General features: G+C 43.8%; 1 protein-coding gene across 2 annotated transcripts in view; it reads left to right on the top strand.

The window, feature by feature from the left end:
* CSMD2 (CUB and Sushi multiple domains 2) overlaps nucleotides 1-19,229 on the top strand; it is a 1,528,443-nt gene that overhangs the window by 1,039,812 nt on the left and 469,402 nt on the right. Inside the window, exons 7-8 of one of the 2 annotated variants that reach the window (XM_073665735.1) lie at nucleotides 11,334-11,411; nucleotides 19,007-19,094. In XM_073665735.1, coding sequence (XP_073521836.1) covers nucleotides 11,334-11,411; nucleotides 19,007-19,094 — 166 coding nt within the window. The remainder of the gene's footprint in view (nucleotides 1-11,333; nucleotides 11,412-19,006; nucleotides 19,095-19,229) is intronic. The other variant, XM_073665736.1, reaches the window with a different exon arrangement.

Here is a 19,229-nt window from a genome sequence, read left to right as displayed (position 1 = left end):
GGGATTGCCAGCCAGTCACTGTAATGCCGCAGCCATGTTGTTTGTGGGCATTACAGCGATTGGCTGGCCGCACAGCGTCACCTCGAGTATTTAAAACCGGGCGCCGCCATCTTGGACACAGTCGCTCCGGATCAGACAGTGTAGGGACAGCGCTGCTGATTTAGGGAGAGATATATCCTGCAAAATAGTTAGAGTAGGGTCTGTAAAGGCTGCCAGATCAAACAAACAGTCCTTCTCAGGACTAATATCCATCCCAGGTATATCAGGCAGGCTGTATAAGAGACGCAGTGGTTATACCAGCAAACGCTGCATTACAGTCCTGTGTGCTGCTCCTGTTGCTGAAATTGCTGGACTTAGCTCCAGGTCCCGGGGTCAGGAAAAATCCTTTTTTTTTATCTAAATCCTCTTTTTTTTTTCCTCCTTTACAATGTACAAATACCCATCTTATTAACCTTTTGGTGCCCCCCCCCCCAAAAAAAAAAAAAGTGTGCCTCTGATTTTTCAGACACAAATATATCTGTTGAAAATAGTCTGGTGTAGGCCAGAGAAATAGAAGTGTGGTTTTGCAGTTCTATGGGCCATTTGTATGTAAAAAAAACAGTTTGAGTGTGTCGCTCACTGTTCAGCCGCAAATATATATATATTTTAAAAAGCCTGGTATACACCAGTAAATTATTGCTTTGGTTTTGATGTTCCACGGTAAAACATCTCTATTATCCTGTTTTTGGCATTTTTTGCTGTATAAAAATAATAATAGTGTCTCCCTGATTTTTCAGACACTAATATATCTGTTGAAAATAGTCTGGTGTAGGCCAGAGACAGAAGTGTGCTTTTGCTGTTACATGGTAAAAAATCTCTATTATCCTGCTTTTTGCATTTTTTGCTGTAAAAAAAAAAAAAAATAGTGTCTCCCTGATTTTTCAGACACAAATATATCTGTTGAAAATAGTCTGGTGTAGGCCCGAGAAATACAAGTGTGGTTTTGCAGTTCCACGGTACAAACCTCTGTATTATCCACTTTTGGGCCATTTGTATCTAAAAAAAACAGTTTGAGTGTGTCGCTCACTGTTCAGCCGCAAATATATATATGTTTTAAAAAGCCTGGTATACACCAGTAAATTATTACTGTGGTTTTGATGTTCCACGGTAAAACATCTCTATTATCCTGTTTTTGGCATTTTTTGCTGTATAAAAATAATAATAGTGTTTCCCTGATTTTTCAGACACAAATATATCTGTTGAAAATAGTCTGGTGTAGGGCAGAGAGACAGAAGTGTGCTTCTGCTGTTCCATGGTAAAAAATCTCTATTATCCTGCTTTTTGCATTTTTTGCTGTAAAAAAAAAAAAAAAAATAGTGTCTCCCTGATTTTTCAGACACAAATATATCTGTTGAAAATAGTCTGGTGTAGGCCCGAGAAATACAAGTGTGGTTTTGCAGTTCCACGGTACAAACCTCTGTATTATCCACTTTTGGGCCATTTGTATCTAAAAAAGCAGTTTGAGTGTGTCGCTCACTGTTCAGCCGCAAATATATATATATTTTAAAAAGCCTGGTATACACCAGTAAATTATAACTGTGGTTTTGCCTTCCCACTGTAAAAAATCTCTATTATTCAGGTTTTGGTAGTTTTTTCCGTAAAGAAAAACAGTAGTGTCTCCTGACTGTTGTGACACAAAAATATATCTGTTGAAAATAGTCTTGTGTAGGCCCGACATCCCAGTGTGGTTTCGTAGTTTCACGGGTCAAATCGCTGTACTATCCAGTTTTGGGCCTTTGGTATCTAAAAAAAAAAGCAGTTTGAGTGTGTCGCTCACTGTTCAGCCGCAAATATCTCTATTTAAAAAAGTGTGGTATACCCCAGTAAACAATAACTGTGGTTTTCCTCTTCCACAGTTCTAATCTACTCTTTATTACCCTTTTTCCATTGATAGTGCAAGTGTAAGCTATTTTACTTCATTAACAATGGGCAAGGCGCATGGCAAGGGACGTGGAAGTGGACATTCTGGTGATGGTTCATGCAGAGGACGGGGTCGTGGCCAAGGTGAAAATGTGCCACAACCAACAGCCACATCTTCTCGCTCCCACTTCTTGACCGAATTACTAGGGAAGCACAGAACAACACCAGTATTGAGAACTGATCAGTGTGAACAGGTTATTAATTGGATAGCATACAATACTTCCAGTTACCTGGGCACCACCACCTCCGGTCTGTCTTCCACACGGTCAACTCTTAGTAGCCGTGAGTCTCGACCGCATACTCCTCCTCACCCTGATGCTCCTTCCTCCCACCATGCCGAGTGTCGTCAGACAGCAAGTGATCCCACACTTGGACACTCTGAAGAGCTGTTCACTGGTCCATTTCCATATTTGGGCCCCTCGCCTGATACGCTTGAAGTGGTGGAAGAGGAGATCCCATGTTGCGATGCCCAAATATTTGAACAGCCACGGCCACAGGAAGTCGACGTTGGCAATCTGTCACAAGAGGTGGACGATGACAAGACACAATTGCCAGGAAGTGAGGAGGAGGATCGTGGTGCGCAAGTGGAAGAGGAGGAGGTGGTGGATGATCTAGTAACTGACCCAACATGGAAGGAGGACATGCAGAGTGAGGCCAGCAGCACACAGGGGGAGGGAGGCAGAGTACCCCAACAGGCAGGAAGAAGCAGTGTGGTGGCCGCAGACAGAAGGCAGGCAACCGTTCCCCGTAACACCAACACGAGGGACGTTGCCAGTACAAGCGGTATGTCTTCCAGAGTCTGGAATTTTTTTAAAGACTCTGCTGATAACCCCAAAAAGGCCATTTGTTCCACCTGCCATGCCAGCATCAGCAGGGGTGTCAAAACTACCAGCCTGACCACCACCAGCATGATCAGGCACAAGGCAGCAAAGCACCCGACTTTGTGGGGCGAAACCGAGGGTCCACGACCAGTGTCAGCGGGTGTCACCACTGCTTCTTCCACTGTTGTGCATGCAATAGAACCCCCTGTTGTGTGTGCAAGGCAATCCCCTGTCCATACTGCATGTAAAGATGCCCCCTCCTCTCCGTCTTCACTTGTTATGGCAGTTTCTCAAGAAACAGCATCAACGTCCACGTCCACGTCCCACCGCAGTGTTCAATTGTCCATATCCCAGACCTTTGAACGAAAGCGGAAATTCGCAGCTAACGCCCCACAGGCCACAGTCCTAAATTCGCACATTTCACGACTGCTTGCATTGGAAATGCTGCCTTTTAGGCTGGTGGAGACGGAATCCTTCCGCAATCTTATGGCGGTGGCCGTCCCTCGGTATTCGGTCCCCAGCCAACACTATTTTGCCCGATGTGCCATCCCCGCACTACACAAGCACGTGTCCCAAAGCATCTGCCATGCCCTCAACAACGTAGTTACTGGGAGAGTCCACCTGATAACGGACACGTGGACAAGTGCTTGTGGCCAGGGACGGTACATCTCTCTGACGGCACACTGGGTAAACATAGTGGAAGCCGGGACCCAGTCGGACCTTGGGACGGAACACATCCTCCCCACACTGAGGATTGCGGGCCCTATGTCAGTCAGAGTTGCCCCCACAGTGTACAGCTCCTGCGCATCCTCCTCCTCCTCCTCATGTTCAGCCTCCATCTCAGATATCACCACATCAGTTACAAGCTGGAAGCATTGCAGTACTGCCTCCGCCAAGCGGCAACAGGCTGTGCTGAAGCTCATAAGCTTAGGTGATAAACCTTACACTGCTTGTGAGTTGTGGACAGCTGTGAAAGAGCAGGCAGATCTGTGGCTGAGACCGCTGAACCTACATCCCGGCATGGTCGTGTGTGACAATGGCCGTAACCTGGTGGCGGCTCTGAGGCGAGGTGAGATCACACATGTACCATGCCTGGCTCATGTGCTTAACCTCGTGGTTCAGCGGTTTCTTAAATCGTACCCCGAGTTGCCAGATCTGCTCGTGAAAGTACGCCGCCTGTCAGCTCATTTTCGCAAGTCGGCTACAGCTTCCGCCGCCCTTGCTGTGTTGCAGCAGCGTTTGCAGCTTCTGGCACACCGACTGGTGTGTGATGTCCCCACACGTTGGAACTCTACCCTCCACATGTTGCAAAGGATTTGTGAGCAGAAGAGAGCAGTTGTGGAGTACCAGCTGCAACAAGGCCGTCGATATTCAGGTCAGACTCCACACATAAGACCTCAGGAGTGGACCTGGATGTCTGACATATGTATCATCCTGACAAACTTTGAGGAGGCCACCAAGATGGTGAGTGGCGATGACTCCATCATTAGTGTCAGCATCCCACTTGTCTGTCTTTTGCAACGCTCTCTGCAGAGAAATAAAGAGGAGGCATTGCAGCCAGAGTATGATGAGATGGATCAAGAAGCCGTAGCGGGCGATTACACACAGCCCAGCCTCATCTCATCCCAACATGCATTGGGGGACAATGAGGGAGAGGAGGAGGAGGAGGAGGAGGAAGAACAGGAGCTGCTATCATGCGTTGTAGACAGTAGTACCTGTACAAGTGTCATACCGTCGGTTCAGCGTGGGTGGCCTGAGGACGGGGGGGAGGAGGAAGAGGAGGAGGAGGAGGGCATGGTCAGTCGTCATCTTGGTGAGGACACGGAAATCTTGCCCGTTACCAGTCTGGCACGCATGGCTGACTTTATGTTACGCTGCCTTAACCGTGACCCTCGCGTTGTCAAAATGTTGGGTGACAGTCATTACTGGTTGGTGACACTTGTAGACCCCCACTACAAGGAGAACTTTCACTCTCTTATTCCTGAGGTGGAGAGGTCTACAAAAATGGGGCAATACCAGAAGGCCCTTGCTGCAGAACTCTTAAAAAAAATTCCCATCTGAACATGCTAGCGGCAGAGGTCACAGTTCGTTGCCCAACCAAGGCGTACAGGCGAGAGAGATGCAACTCCAATCCAGCAGAGGCAGGGGAATACTGTCAACATTCTGGGACAGTTTTCTGACACCCGCCCAGCTTACAGGCCCTGAGGCGCGGGGTACTCTCACAAGGAGTGGAAAGTTTCAAATGATGGTGAGGGAGTACCTTGCCGATCGTACCAGCGTCCTCCGTGATTCCTCTGTGCCTTTTAATTATTGGGTATCTAAGCTGGACACTTGGAATGAACTCGCTCTGTACGCCTTGGAGGTCCTGGCCTTCCCTGCCGCTAGCGTGCTATCGGAGCGTGTTTTTAGTGCCGCTGGGGGAATTATAACTGATAAGCGCACTCGCCTGTCAACTGACAATGCTGACAAGCTGACCCTTATCAAAATGAACAAGGGCTGGATTGGGCCAGACTTCTCATCACCACCAAATGACAGCAGAGTAACATAAAGTCAAATCCACTGTGTTATTTCGGGAGGTGTATTCACATGCACCGCTTCACACCCACACATGGGTATACGCTTCTTCATTTCGGCTGTTTAATCTTCTTCTCCTTATCCTCAGCCTCCACCACCACTATACCACCAGGGTGCCAGCATTGCTAGTTCCTCCGTCCTAATTTTTGGCAGCTTTTGCTGGGAAAGCATAAGCAAATACCATGGGACACCCACTCCCCAATAATGGGACTTATGTTTGTAATATGCTGTACTGCATGGCTCTTGTAAGGGGCATTGCAAGTTGCTCCGTCCTAATTTTTGGCAGCTTTTGCTGGGAAAGCATAAGCAAATACTATGGGAGACCCACTCCCCAATAATGGGACTTATGTTTGTAATATGCTGTACTGCATGGCTCTTGTAAGGGGCATTGCAAGTTGCTCCGTCCTAATTTTTGGCAGCTTTTGCTGGGAAAGCATAAGCAAATACCATGGGACACCCACTCCCCAATAATGGGACTTATGTTTGTAATATGCTGTACTGCATGGCTCTTGTAAGGGGCATTGCAAGTTGCTCTGTCCTAATTTTTGGCAGCTTTTGCTGGGACAAGCATAAGCAAATACTATGGGATACCCACTCCCCAATAATGGGACTTATGTTTGTAATATGCTGTACTGCATGGTTCTTGTAAGGGGCATTGCAAGTTGCTCCGTCCTAATTTTTGGCAGCTTTTGCTTGCAAGGCATTAGCAAATACTATGGGAGACCCACTCCCCAATAATGGGACTTATGTTTGTAATATGCTGTACTGCATGGCTCTTGTAAGGGGCATTGGAAGTTGCTCCGTCCTAATTTTTGGCAGCTTTTGCTTGCAAGGCATAAGCAAATACTATGGGACACCCACTCCCCAATAATGGGACTTATGTTTGTAATATGCTGTACTGCATGGCTCTTGTAAGGGGCATTGCAAGTTGCTCCATCCTAATTTTTGGCAGCTTTTGCTGGGAAAGCATAAGCAAATACTATGGGACACCCACTCCCCAATAATGGGACTTATGTTTGTAATATGCTGTACTGCATGGCTCTTGTAAGGGGCATTGCAAGTTGCTCCGTCCTAATTTTTGGCAGCTTTTGCTGGGAAAGCATAAGCAAATACCATGGGACACCCACTCCCCAATAATGGGACTTATGTTTGTAATATGCCGTACTGCATGGCTCTTGTAAGGGGCATTGCAAGTTGCTCTGTCCTAATTTTTGGCAGCTTTTGCTGGGAAAGCATAAGCAAATACTATGGGAGACCCACTCCTCAATAATGGGACTTATGTTTGTAATATGCTGTACTGCATGGCACTTGTAAGGGGCATTGCAAGTTGCTCCGTCCTAATTTTTGGCAGCTTTTGCTTGCAAGGCATAAGCAAATACTATGGGAGACCCACTCCCCAATAATGGGACTTATGTTTGTAATATGCTGTACTGCATGGCTCTTGTAAGGGGCATTGCAAGTTGCTCCGTCCTAATTTTTGGCAGCTTTTGCTGGGAAAGCATAAGCAAATACTATGGGACACCCACTCCCCAATAATGGGACTTATGTTTGTAATATGCTGTACTGCATGTGACGCGCCCCCTGGGCCGTGTGTACACGTGTGTGGGATACCCGGTGCCGGGTCTCTGGGGTCTGTAGTCTCCGTGGCGGTGACCCGGTCCCGTGGCTCAGGCTGATCAAGCCAGTGGCAGTCTTTCTTAGGTTTTGAGGTTAATTGTCCGACTGCACCACCCGTGGATTGCGGTCAGGGAGTACCACCGCTGCGAGGCAGACCGCTGAGGCTGGTGTTGTGTGCACAGCATAGAATGGGATAACTCCCCTCGGGAGGAGTATAGCCTCAGGGCAGTGAGTGTGGATGATGGGGGTGATGGTGCACGAGCGCAGCAGGAACGACTCAGAGTCTTTGCAGTGCAGTTCAGGGTCTTTACTGATGATTATAAGGTAGACCCTCCCGGGAGTACTGGCTAGCATAAGAGGCCTGCTCAGTCTGTGAGCAAGCAGGAGTTCCCCTGGCCAGGTGGAGTTGTAGGCCTCCCCGTCTGTCTGCACTCTTCCTGGCTACCTTGCTGTAAGCGGGTAGAAGTAGCCCACGTCCCTGAGTGTACCGTGTAGTGCTCACCCGTATGGCTGGTGACTTGGGGCCTTCTGTTAGCCTCCGCTCCACGACGGCGGTGCTGGTCCCTTGCTTGTGACTGAGCCTCCGGGCTTCTATGGCCAGAGGACCTGAAATCCCCTGCTGGCTGGTTTCTGCTGCTGGATATATAAGTCCTCACAGCTTCGGACTCCTGTGTCCGGTTCCTATTGTCTTCTGCCAGGGCGAGCTCTGCTCAGCTTCCAGCCCCTGGTCTTTAGCTCCTAGCTCCTACATAGCTCCTTGCTGTTACTTTCCCTTGCTCTCACTCTGACTCTGACTGTTCTCTGACTCACTCAACCCCGCCCCAGATCCAGTTTCTAAGGACAGAATTCTCCCCTCCCAGGACTGGGGCAGGAGGATGTTGCATGTTTAAGGGATCCTGACCAGGAAACCTCCCACTTGCTCTCCGACGTAATATCTCTATTACTGTGGTGACCAGACCCCTGGGGTACCACACATGGCTCTTGTAAGGGGCATTGCAGTTCCTCATAATTTTTGGAAAGCATTCCATTCACTGCTTAGGCCAAGAGTGCACGTGAGACCCAGTTGCTATAAATCGAAAAAAAGGTTTAGTTAACGCCCTCTGACCTCCATGTCATTTCCAAGGGGCATTGGAGTGGCTCGAAATTTTTGGTAGGCATTGCACTCACTGTATGCCCTATAACTGTGTAGCCGAACCGCTCCTTTTGTTACAGAAACATATCCTACAAGACATATCTGGTTGACTGGCCTGATATTGATGTGAATGGTCCCTGTTCCTCCTGCTTTTTCTCCTTTGCCACCACCTCATCCATCATTTATCACCTGAAGCTTTGTTTTAACGGGAGTCATAGAACTGGGATAGTAGCAGGAAAACATCCAGCAATCCTCGGAGGAGGTAGGATATGCGCCAAAACGCGGACCACCTCAGGCCTAGCCGCTACTACATACATGCGCTTGCATTCCAAGAAAACAAAGCAGATGCTAACTTCTATCATCATCATCATGCTCCTCACCTAGGCACTCTCAACTTCCCTGATGGAGAAGCCAGGGCCCACCGGAGGAGTCTGGTTCTCTGGTGGGCTAGTCCAATGCTGCCCTAAAGCAGGCCAGGCTAAGAAAAGTGTGGGGGAAGGTGACAGGAGAAATCAGGGCGGCTGGGGACCGAGTATGGACACCTGGCTGCCACCTGGCGGCTGGGGACCGAGCGTGGACACCTGGCCACCGGGCGGCTGGGGACAGAGTATGGATACCTCGCTGCCGAAGCGGCCATGAGGTAGTGGCCAGCTTCGGCCTCCTCCAAACTAAAAGGCCCCATTTCAAGTGAAAGCTAGCAGTATGGTATTGCAGCCTGCGGGTGGGTGGGTGGTTGGATGCATATTTTCGCTTGCATTGCAAGGAATGGGGGAGGTACAATTGAACACTGCCCTGGGACAAGGACTTGCACGGGGATAGTTGCAAGTCTGCATCTTCTGATGCGGCAAGGATCACTTCTGATGGGCACACTTTTAGACAGTGACCTGGGGGTCAGAGATGCTTCCAGGGGTCTTCCCCATGCTGATCCCTTGTCTTTTCAGCACTGTATGCATGTGTCACACAGCACATGGCCAGATAAGGTTGTAAAATGTTAAAATGACATTTCCCGGTGAACGCATTTGTCACGGTTGAAAGCAATACAAAAGTGCAAAAACACATGAAAAATGCTACTTGTGAACATAGCCCAAGGTGTGGAGGAGAATTTTTGTTTTTGGTTATTTATTTTACCTTATACACAAGTTTTTACCCTGGAAAGGAAATTCCTTAACATATTTCACAGGAAAACCGTTTCAGTTTCGTTTTTGAACGTTTTATTGTGAGCCCGCAAAAGTGGCTTAATACCTCTGACCATGTTGTTGACAGCAGTGACCTGGGGGTCAGAAATGCTTCCAGGGGCGATCCCCATGCTGCCCCCATGTCTTTTGAGCACTGTCACTATCGTTTTGGGCACTTTTTAGGCTTTCTACAGACTGCCGGGGGTGCTGCCGCAAAAATGCTCGGGTCTCTCATAGACTAACATTGGGCTCGTTGCTCGGGTCGAGCACCCGAGTATCACAGTGAGCTCGGCCCGAGCTTCGAGCACCCGAGCATTTTAGTGCTCGCTCAACACTAATATCTACATATTGGTTATGGAGACGATTAGCCTTGTTTATTGGTTATGCTATTGGTAGTATTTCTACCCTTATGTTTCATTATATTTTCCTGTTTGGGTGTCCACATGTGACCTCCTGCGTCTGATTTCTCCCTTGTGTTTGCTTCTTTCCTTGTGCCCCTCAGGGGCCTCCCCCTGATGTTTTCTATAGGGGTTAAACATCCACTTTTTATTCTCATGATTGCTTTTAATTGTGTGTGTGTCTTAATAATTAATTTTATATTTTTTTGCTATCTTTTGTCTAGTGCTTTCACCATATTCCCCTTGTAATTCCCACACTAATATTTGGGACAGTGATCTTCTTCGCGTCTATATGATGAATATGCCGGAATTAGAAATAAACTCCAGAAGTCGTCTTCTAACAAATTGATTTTCTGTTATTTGTTTGTTTATTTTTTATCTCTTTTTATTTTTATTATTTTTATTTATTATTTTTATTTATGTCTTTTGTATTTATTTCTTTATATATCTTTTTTTATTTTTTTGCTTGTACCTACATTTATAATCTCCATTGCCTTTTTCATGGTTATCTGTTCCCCTTGTTTGCTCCTCTTTCCTTTCGCTTTTGTCCTTTTTCAATTTCATCTACCCTACCATTGTTCTGTTTCTGCCTGTGTTTTTCTTATCCACTATACTTACCACTCTTCTCTATGGGACACACTGCCGACTGCTGCGATGGCCCGTGGTGCGCATGCGCTGGGTTACTTGCGGTCCGGCACCCGCGCGCGTCTGTCTCTATGGTGATGACGCGCCCCCGGATGTTGTCAATTGACACTTCCGGGATGCGCGGCTGCCATGACGGACGTCGCGCGGCTGCTGTGGCTGCTATGACCCCGGCGCATGCGTCCTATGGGTGGCCCTCGTGGCAGTCGTGACGCGGCGATCACATGATCGCCCACGTGATCTATCAAGGTCCTATTTATTCTAGGTCCTTGTGTATTATTAACATGTGCCTCTTGATAAAGCCGACGCGAAACGCACGTTGAGGCCCTCCGTGGATGTGAACGATCTGCCTCCCTGTGCCCCCCACATCATAGAGAGTATACTAACTGCCTAGGTGAGTCTGTCTAATGATTTACTGAATAGTACTATTTCTTTACTTGTGACTATGGCTCACTCACCTTGGCTACACTGACATTTGGTATTCTCCCTATGTCCCCATTTTTCCTGCGGACTTATGTCTTCCCTCTTCCTTTCTTTTTCTTCCCTTAACCTTTAATTCTTTATGAATTGGATTTGTATCCATCTTGGATTGGAAGGTATATCTATGAGGGGTTTCAAGCCGTAGCGGGATGCTCCCATGTCCTATGATATTACTATTTATATATCTAATATTTGAATAATAAAATATTGTCCCTTCATGCCATCCTTACTCGTTTTCGCTTCTTCTATCCTGCTTTCCGAGTAGGCATTTTCTTCTTGCGGTTATGGGTGGTGAGCAGGTTGTTTCCTGTCACCACCTTCCCGTAAGTTGGTACTATGCTGGCTGTAGTGTTTCTTAGTACTAGAGACCTTGTTGTCTTCTTTGAAGAAGAAGCTATTTGCATCATTTACTGGAGAAATGGAAATACTTTGAACGAAAATTATGTTAATACATCAAATATTTACAGTACTGATATATTTTGACCCGCACATTTTTTGCATTGGCTGATTGGTTATTTTATTAAAATCCTTCTAGTGAAAAAACAAATGGAGATGAAATCCAGAGGAGTCAAACTACTTCCCAACAAGGACAGCAACCAGAAGACATCAGTGTGTAAGTGTTTAATGGCATTTCCGACACCTTCATGCATTGCCATTATCAGACCATACCTCCTGCATATTCAAAAGTGGATTGATGGCTCTCCTTTCACTGCACATAGAACCATTACGGTGGGTGGGGGAGGGAATGCTTTAACATTGCCTTGTTTTCCCTTATATCAAGAAAACAACAAATATCATTGCATATTCTAAATCACTATTTATCAGTAGGAGATAAAAGCCCACATAATACAGCATAATAAAAGATGCTAAACTCGTAACACTGAAGTTGAAAGATTGAAAAGAAACAGTAAAAGTCTCAGTGTTTCTTTTTTATTTGTGCAAATTTTGTCATCTGCCCATAACTTACTATGAGAGGTCGACATTTCTAACAGATCCCACCAGTAATAGCAAAACTTGGGTTTGGACTTGGTCTTCTAGTAATAATGGAAGTTTGCGTTACATTTTTTAGGTTTTCAGCTTTGTTCACACATTCCTATTCTCGTATGCGTCTCATATGAACTCATTTTAGTGATATTTAAAAAGAAAAATATTGTTTATTACATCCACATTTAGGCTTTGCACCCTACGGACAGCATGTGACTTAGTGCCTTGAGGGCGCATTAGTAGTGCACCTACAGATGCATGCCTTCTCCCTCGCTTTCATGTTTGCATAGGCTTTTCACTCATACCCCTGCACCTGCTCTTCTCGAGCGTCTAATTCTCTGACCTGTGCAGCTCACCGAATTGTTGGGTTGAGTAAAACCAGAAATATCCTTGTGTAAAGGACACTGTGCTTTTTTCGTATGTCTTATCTAGGAAAGGTCAGCTACAAATCCCCTAGATTTTCCATTTGCTCCAGCACTAGGTGAAGGCACATTCGAAGTTTCCAGCCTTTGAACAGTGTTAGGTCTTTCTTTTGCCGTTAGGCCTCCGAGGTGGTGCTGGTAGCATGCGATGCACACTGCACGAAAGCTATGCTATGTTGGCAATTATAATTTCAGACAATATTCCAAACCTCATTGTCCGCCTTCATAAGTGTGTGTAGAAAATGCATATTTTCCAGGATCATATCTGCCATGAATGTCATATTTATATAGGCGTCTTCTCAGTCTGGGCAATCTATGAAAGCCACAGGTTTGACAATGCTTGCTCTATAAGGAGAGATTTAAGGCTTCTAAGAGAGGTCACATCTGTTGTGTGAATTCTTCTGCTAGAAAAAAATAATTGTCCAGCGCATTTCTATCCTCACAGGCTGCACTTGTTCCTAATGAATGGTCTGGGAGTCGGCTAGTTAAGGGTTAACCCTTTGAGTGATGGATGGGAGAGAGGTGCCAAAGAGGCTCACCCCCCCCAGTGAATATGCACCACTGTATCCTGGACTGGTTGCCGTGGCAACACGGTAGCACCTGACGGATGTTTCCAGCTACTCTTTTCCCTCTCCCTCCAGTTTTTCGGAGACTAAAGCTTGGCCCTCTTTTCTCTCAGACGCCGCAGCTTTAGGAAGTTAAACCATAGCAATATATTTATTAATTGGTGCTATGTATTATCTGCTTGGTGGCCCTGTGTCACAAGCCAAGGCTCAGATCTGTTTGGTCTCCAAGCTTACGTTGCTTTTCAAACCTAATTGGAGAGCTCATTTATTGGCAAGCTCCCTCTTTTAGGGTGAATATTATTGTGACTTTTCACTATCAATGTTTCCATGGTTCTAAAATTAAAATTTCCAATAAAGTCATTTTGTAGGCTTCTTTAAAATAGAGTAAAATGCTGGTTATATGTAACACGAGTCCTGATTGGAAACATTTTTCTAGTAAATATATAAAGGGCCTTAGGATTTCTTCTCTTTTGTACACTTCCTAAACTAAAGGCTAAAGAAGGAATAAAATTAGTCCTGAAAAGAACTAAAAAATACATAAAAAATAATGCAATAATAATTCTATTAAAAATTACCTTAATTTGTATAATTGATTTACGCAGCTGATATCACATACTGCTTCCTCCTGATGTCAGTTTTGTTTTTTTGGCAAGATACGTCGACATGTGTCATGTCATTTCTCTATTCCTTTCCATCAAATGATTTGTTGATGACAGAGTACATTTATATACATTACATTTATATATATATATATATATATATATATATATATATATATATGTATATATGTGTATATATATACATATACCACCTACACATTAGGCTTCCGATATCCAATAAACATTTACATTTGATGTAAGGGAAGAGTGAAAGGAGTTGTCCAAAATGCAAAAAAGGACAGGGAAGCAGATAAAGTAACTATCAAAACTTGCCTTCTCAACCACCCCCCGCTCCATTCACCACTACTCTGGTGGTCCTCATCTGTCTTTATTTACTGGTCCTAAAGTTATTATGTACTATTCATGTGCATCACCGCTGCAGCCAATCACTAGCCTGGGCAGTCTTCTGTAAAGCAGTACTCTTCACCAGTAAATAGGTGAAGAGTAAACAGACAATGAAGCACCAGTAAACAACGATGGGCAGGTACCATGGAGCGCTGGTTCTGCAGCTAAGGGGGTTTGAGTTGTAATGTAGCCATTTTTTTTATCCCAGACAAACACCTGTTCATGGTTTGTGGACTGACATACAGTTTGTCAACATGACAGGTCAAATTTTGCTACATTATGGGAAGGAGAATCCACTCTACCTGCTTCTAGAGCCAATGCATGTTTTTCGAGTCTTTCCAGTTCCATGGAACTTATTGAGTGTCCCTAAGTGTTTTTTTGCCTTGAATATATCACAAACAATTCATATTAAGAGTAATCTGTCAATGATATTTTTTTCTTCTCCATTTGTGAGCAGCATAATATAGGGGCAGAGACCCTGATTCCAGCTATTTGACACTTACTAAGCTGCTTGATGTTATTTTGATAAAATCACAGTTTTGTCTGTTGCAGATCTAGCAGTTCTCTGAATACTGACCTCTGTATAACACCATCCACACCACCGATTGGCAATTTCCTGCCCATGTACAGTGTACACAGAAATCTGCCAATAAGTGGAGGGAGTGGGGTTTTACAGAGCTCATGAATATGTATAGGTTTCCTAGTCCTCTAATGATAATCTCCTGCTGATAACAGTGATATTATCAAAACTTCTGCAAGCAGCTGAGTAAGTGACAAATAGCTGGACACAGGGTCTCTGTCTCTACATTATGCTGCTCTCAGACTAGGTAGCTAAAACCTGATGACAGATTCCCTTTAACAAAAAATTAACATAGTCAAAATAGTTTATGAACAAATACATGTCTCTGTTCATGGTTGGGTTGGGTTCTGTCAGAGGTTCCCGTACTTTAATGCCAGAAACAAGATGGAAACTTAATGGACACCATTATCGGTCTATTATCAGTCAATTAGATGTGTTAGAAGAAGTCAGCTTGATATGGAACTGTTAGAGCTGTCATGATTCAATTAAGAATGGAAGTCATAATAATGGTAGTATAAACTGAGCCATAGAAGGGTCAGAATGCATTTAATCTGGGGATGCCCCCTTTCTTTTAAAAAGTTGTCCACTACTTTTTCATTGATGCGCCATCTATAGGATAGGGCATCAATGTCTGATCAGCTGGGCTTCCGCACCCGACACCCCCGCTAATCAGCTATTATCGGTGCCTGCGCCGGCAGCCACCGGCAGCCACCGGCCGAAAGTGCTTACATGCGGAGCTTGGTTGTCTAGCTGTAGCGGTCATCGTGGGGTACTACAAACTCGCCTCCCATTGGATTGAATAGGAGGCAGACGTGTAGAACCCCGCGGCGGCCACAACAGCTAGACGGGCAAGCTCCGCAAGCATGCACTTCTGGCCGGCAGCCGCCGCCGGCACCGATAACAGCTGATAATCAGACATTGATGCCCTATCCTAAGGATGGGGCATCAATGTGAAAGTAGTGGACCACTTCTTTAATAAAAGAGTGGGCAGTCTCAGATTGGTATTTTTTTTTATAAAAAATAAGTTATTGTCAATATTACTCATATGTAAACCAAATGTCTTCCCTAAGGGGCCCAACTTTCTAGCAAAAGTGAAGCCTGAACATCCAGATTGTTAGATCCCGACATGCTGAATGGGATCCCACAACCCTCCACCATCTATCTCGCAGTAAAAGAGTGAGATCTATCACATTATCACAAGATCTCGCTGTTTCCACTAGCCCAGTGTTTCTACATCTTTTACTAAGTGGTAACGGAAAATGGTTTTAATAACAGCACGTAACATTCATGGCATCACTGAGCTAGTGAAAACAAAAAAATCTTGTGAGATCCTCACAATGAGGGTGGCCGCAAAGTGTTGGAGAATACCACTCTGCATGTCAGGATCCCACAACCTGGAAGTTTGGACCCAAATTTTGGTGGTCAATAGGATTACTAATGAGAACATTTGACAATAACTTATAATTAAAAAAATCACCAGTCTGGGGCTCCCCAAACTTTTATTAAATGAAAATGGCAGCCCCAGACTGGTGATTCATATTATTTAGGTATGTAGATGTCTTTATATATGACATGTATATATAACAGCTTCTATATTTTTTACCAAGAGAAAAATCTTTTAAGAGTTGGTATATGCCATTCTCCAGATATTTCTTGGATCCAGATTTTGACCTGTGGTAGTTTAGCTCTTACATTTTTGCCTCAAATTGTAAACTTTCCTGTTGGAAGTTCAGAAGGACACTTATGGACTTATATTGCAGTATTAGGGGCCACCAGGGTCATGGCATAACAATACATTTGTTCTGGAGAGCTGTTTGGTCTGTTTCTAGTAATGGACTCAGTTCTCTTGTTAAGGTGAATTATGTCATTCAATTTCTCAATCCACTCGGATTTTCCAGTAGCTTTGTCATTGAATACAGCACTGACCTGCTGTATTTTTTGAGCAATTTTGTCCTCTACCCCCCTCCTATTTTTGTGCTTCTATTCTCTCTAAAAGAGATTTACTGATAAGTTATTTCCTTTCTAAATGACAGCTGATAATGTCAGGAGAACTGACCTCTGAATTACATTAACTAGTCATTTCCTCACCTCATCACCAATACAAGCAAGGGTTAAAAATACTTGGAAGCAGTAACTCACTTTACATTTAATTTTCTTTTTCTATGGCTTTCCTTCACAGTCCTTCCATCTCCTAACGTTTCTCATTGGGGCTAGGTGTTTCCTTAGGAAGTCTGAGCATGAACATCTCTACTCGTTTCTCAAACCTTCATTCACAATATTTTATCCTTGATTTCACCATGATGTATTTTATCCCCAATGGTTTCTTGTCATGTATCTTTTTTTATTTCCACCTTTTATATTGGTGCTCCAACAGTCTACCTGATATCAATCTATTCACTTCTGAACTATTGCTACATGATGTCCTGGTTTATGTCACAATAACTTGTCTTTCAGATGTTCCTACCAAGGGCATCATGACTTCTAGAGCCTTTCTGTCCTAAACACTTTTCTTGTAGGATTAATCTAAAGAGCATAGATACATCACATCTTTTGATTCTGAGGTCAATGTAGAATTGGCCATCGGCTTAGCATATTGTAGGAGATCGGGGGGCACAATGTGGAGTCATTTAGCAAGTCTACATATCTTTATATAACCAGCTAGTCCTGTTCTCACATCTCCTTTTGTTTAAGAAGTGGTAATTTTACATTGCTTCCCAACTGCATGTAATTGTTGCATTATTGAAACTCTTTTATTACGTCTATTGAGTAGGTTTTGTATAGTGTTCATCTTAAGATTACAGTCCTTGTCTCCATGGCCTAATTCATATCATTGCCAGCTGGGTATACAGATGTGTCCACCCTTACCTTTCTGGAAATCGCATTAAAAATTTCCTACAATGTAAATTCAGTAATTTTTATTGTAACAATAGCAGAATCTTCGACAGGCTGCAGCTCACATCACAACCACTAGTTGGCAACATACAGATACATATAATGAAAAGATCGCCCGACAGAGAATTGTAAAATAATGTTTAATTTTTATTTTCAAATCTGTCAGTCTTGCATAAAACATTTAGGGATATATCAAGAAAGGAACGGAAGGACCCATCTGTACAAGTCTTCTGTATACTAATCCGTCCCCGTTGCTGACATGCCACATGTAACCATTTTCACTCATTCGTCACCTAATGTCCCTCGGCTTTATCACTTCCATTTCTTGAAATCTTCACCTGACATATCGTTCTGTAAGTGTCCTTGCTTCACACAGCTAGATCAAATCCATTCACAGTGTGCTCATTCTTACTTGTTCTTTCTTTCTAAGTGTTCACTGTTCTTTTACATTCACTTTAACTATGATAATGTGACATGTAAAAAATAAAATCAAATTCAGGGAACATATTGCAGTCTCTTTTAGAAAAAAAAACCTGGAAGAGTGCACTTTTCTTTTAAGCATACAGTAAACCCATATATTTGTTCATTAACATTCACGAGGGGGCAGAAATTGTGACGAGACTTTCTTTTTTGATTTTTTTTCATACTTTTTGGATGCCGCCATTAAATAAAGGATGTCTAAATTTATTACCGACTTGACCTATTGAAGAGATTTGGGGACGCAATGGTAGTAAAGTAAGCTGGTGCACGGCATCTGTGGTATATTATGCATGGAATAACATTCAAGCCAATGTTCTTACAAATAGCTTTGAGGACACTTGGATATTTCCTTTGGGTTTTCCAGGCAATACTCCGTGACCAAATATTGGCTGGACTGCAGCATATTTCTTTCAGACCTGGCTTGTGGGACATATAAATGTAGAGATATAGTATGAAAGATTGAAGAAGCTGAGTGTAATAATATACCCTAGTTTGTGTTTTGTTGCTTAGAATTCATTTCCAATTTGGATCATACCACTTATCCATGCGGCTGTTAGGAAATATTCCAGGTAATGTTTCCAAATAATGGAAACATACAGAATACATATCCACATGCTATATCCTTCCACTGCGCTGGTGATATTAGTGTGAGTGTGAGTGTGCCTGAATGAGTGCTACCAATAGGTTTCTTGTTTCCGATACTGGTTGAAGTTACTGATCGCTGAAAATAAAGAGATGTCTAAGTAAAATCATTATCTTTAAGGAATTACATCACAATCTGTTTTCAAGTCTCCAAGTGATTCCTTAAATCAAATATTACTCAAGGATACTGGAAAAAAAACATCCAGACCGGCTACAATAAGGTCTAGATGCTCTATGCCTTTGTAACAAATGTATACACCCATCCAGCTGTCTTCTTCTGTTCCAGTTTACTGGTTCCTCCTGAGCTGAACGGGTGATTTTACTCTTAAAATAGATAAAAAGTCATAATAGTATTAAAGGCTAAATGCTATTTAGGAAATCTAATATTGCTAAGCGATAAGAATGCATTTTCCAAATTATAATGTATGCTTGCATCAAGAGGGAAGCGGGAGGGAAGGTTTTTGGTTTGGAGAGCAAATCATGTTCATTCAATTACCTTATTTGTAAGTGAAACATGTCAGACACTAAATGCCAGTTACTGTACTTCCGTGATTATTACATTATCCAAGTGTTGCTGTTACCGTCAGCCGTGTGTGGAGTGATTCCTCTCTGTGTATGCTCTCTCTTTTGCATTTTAGTAACTCAGGTGGGTGTTTACCAAGGACACCACTTGTGTCCCGACCCAGGAACCCCAGAACATGGAAAAAGAATAGGTTCTGATTTCAGGTGAGAGGTCTGTTTTCCTGCTTATTAACTCATCGTCTCCTTTCCGCAGCTCAAGATTTTTCCGTAATATTATTGTGAATATTTCATTTTGGGGTTTTTTTGGTCGGAAATATACTTAAAGAGGACCTGTGATTG

This window comes from Phyllobates terribilis, unplaced genomic scaffold, assembly GCF_046119375.1.
Source record: "Phyllobates terribilis strain yellow unplaced genomic scaffold, ASM4611937v1 Scaffold_2__4_contigs__length_985480577, whole genome shotgun sequence".
Taxonomy (NCBI): Eukaryota; Metazoa; Chordata; class Amphibia; order Anura; family Dendrobatidae; genus Phyllobates; species Phyllobates terribilis.
The sequence above is the reverse complement of the archived record's forward strand: the minus strand, read 5'-3'. Positions and strand labels throughout refer to the sequence as shown.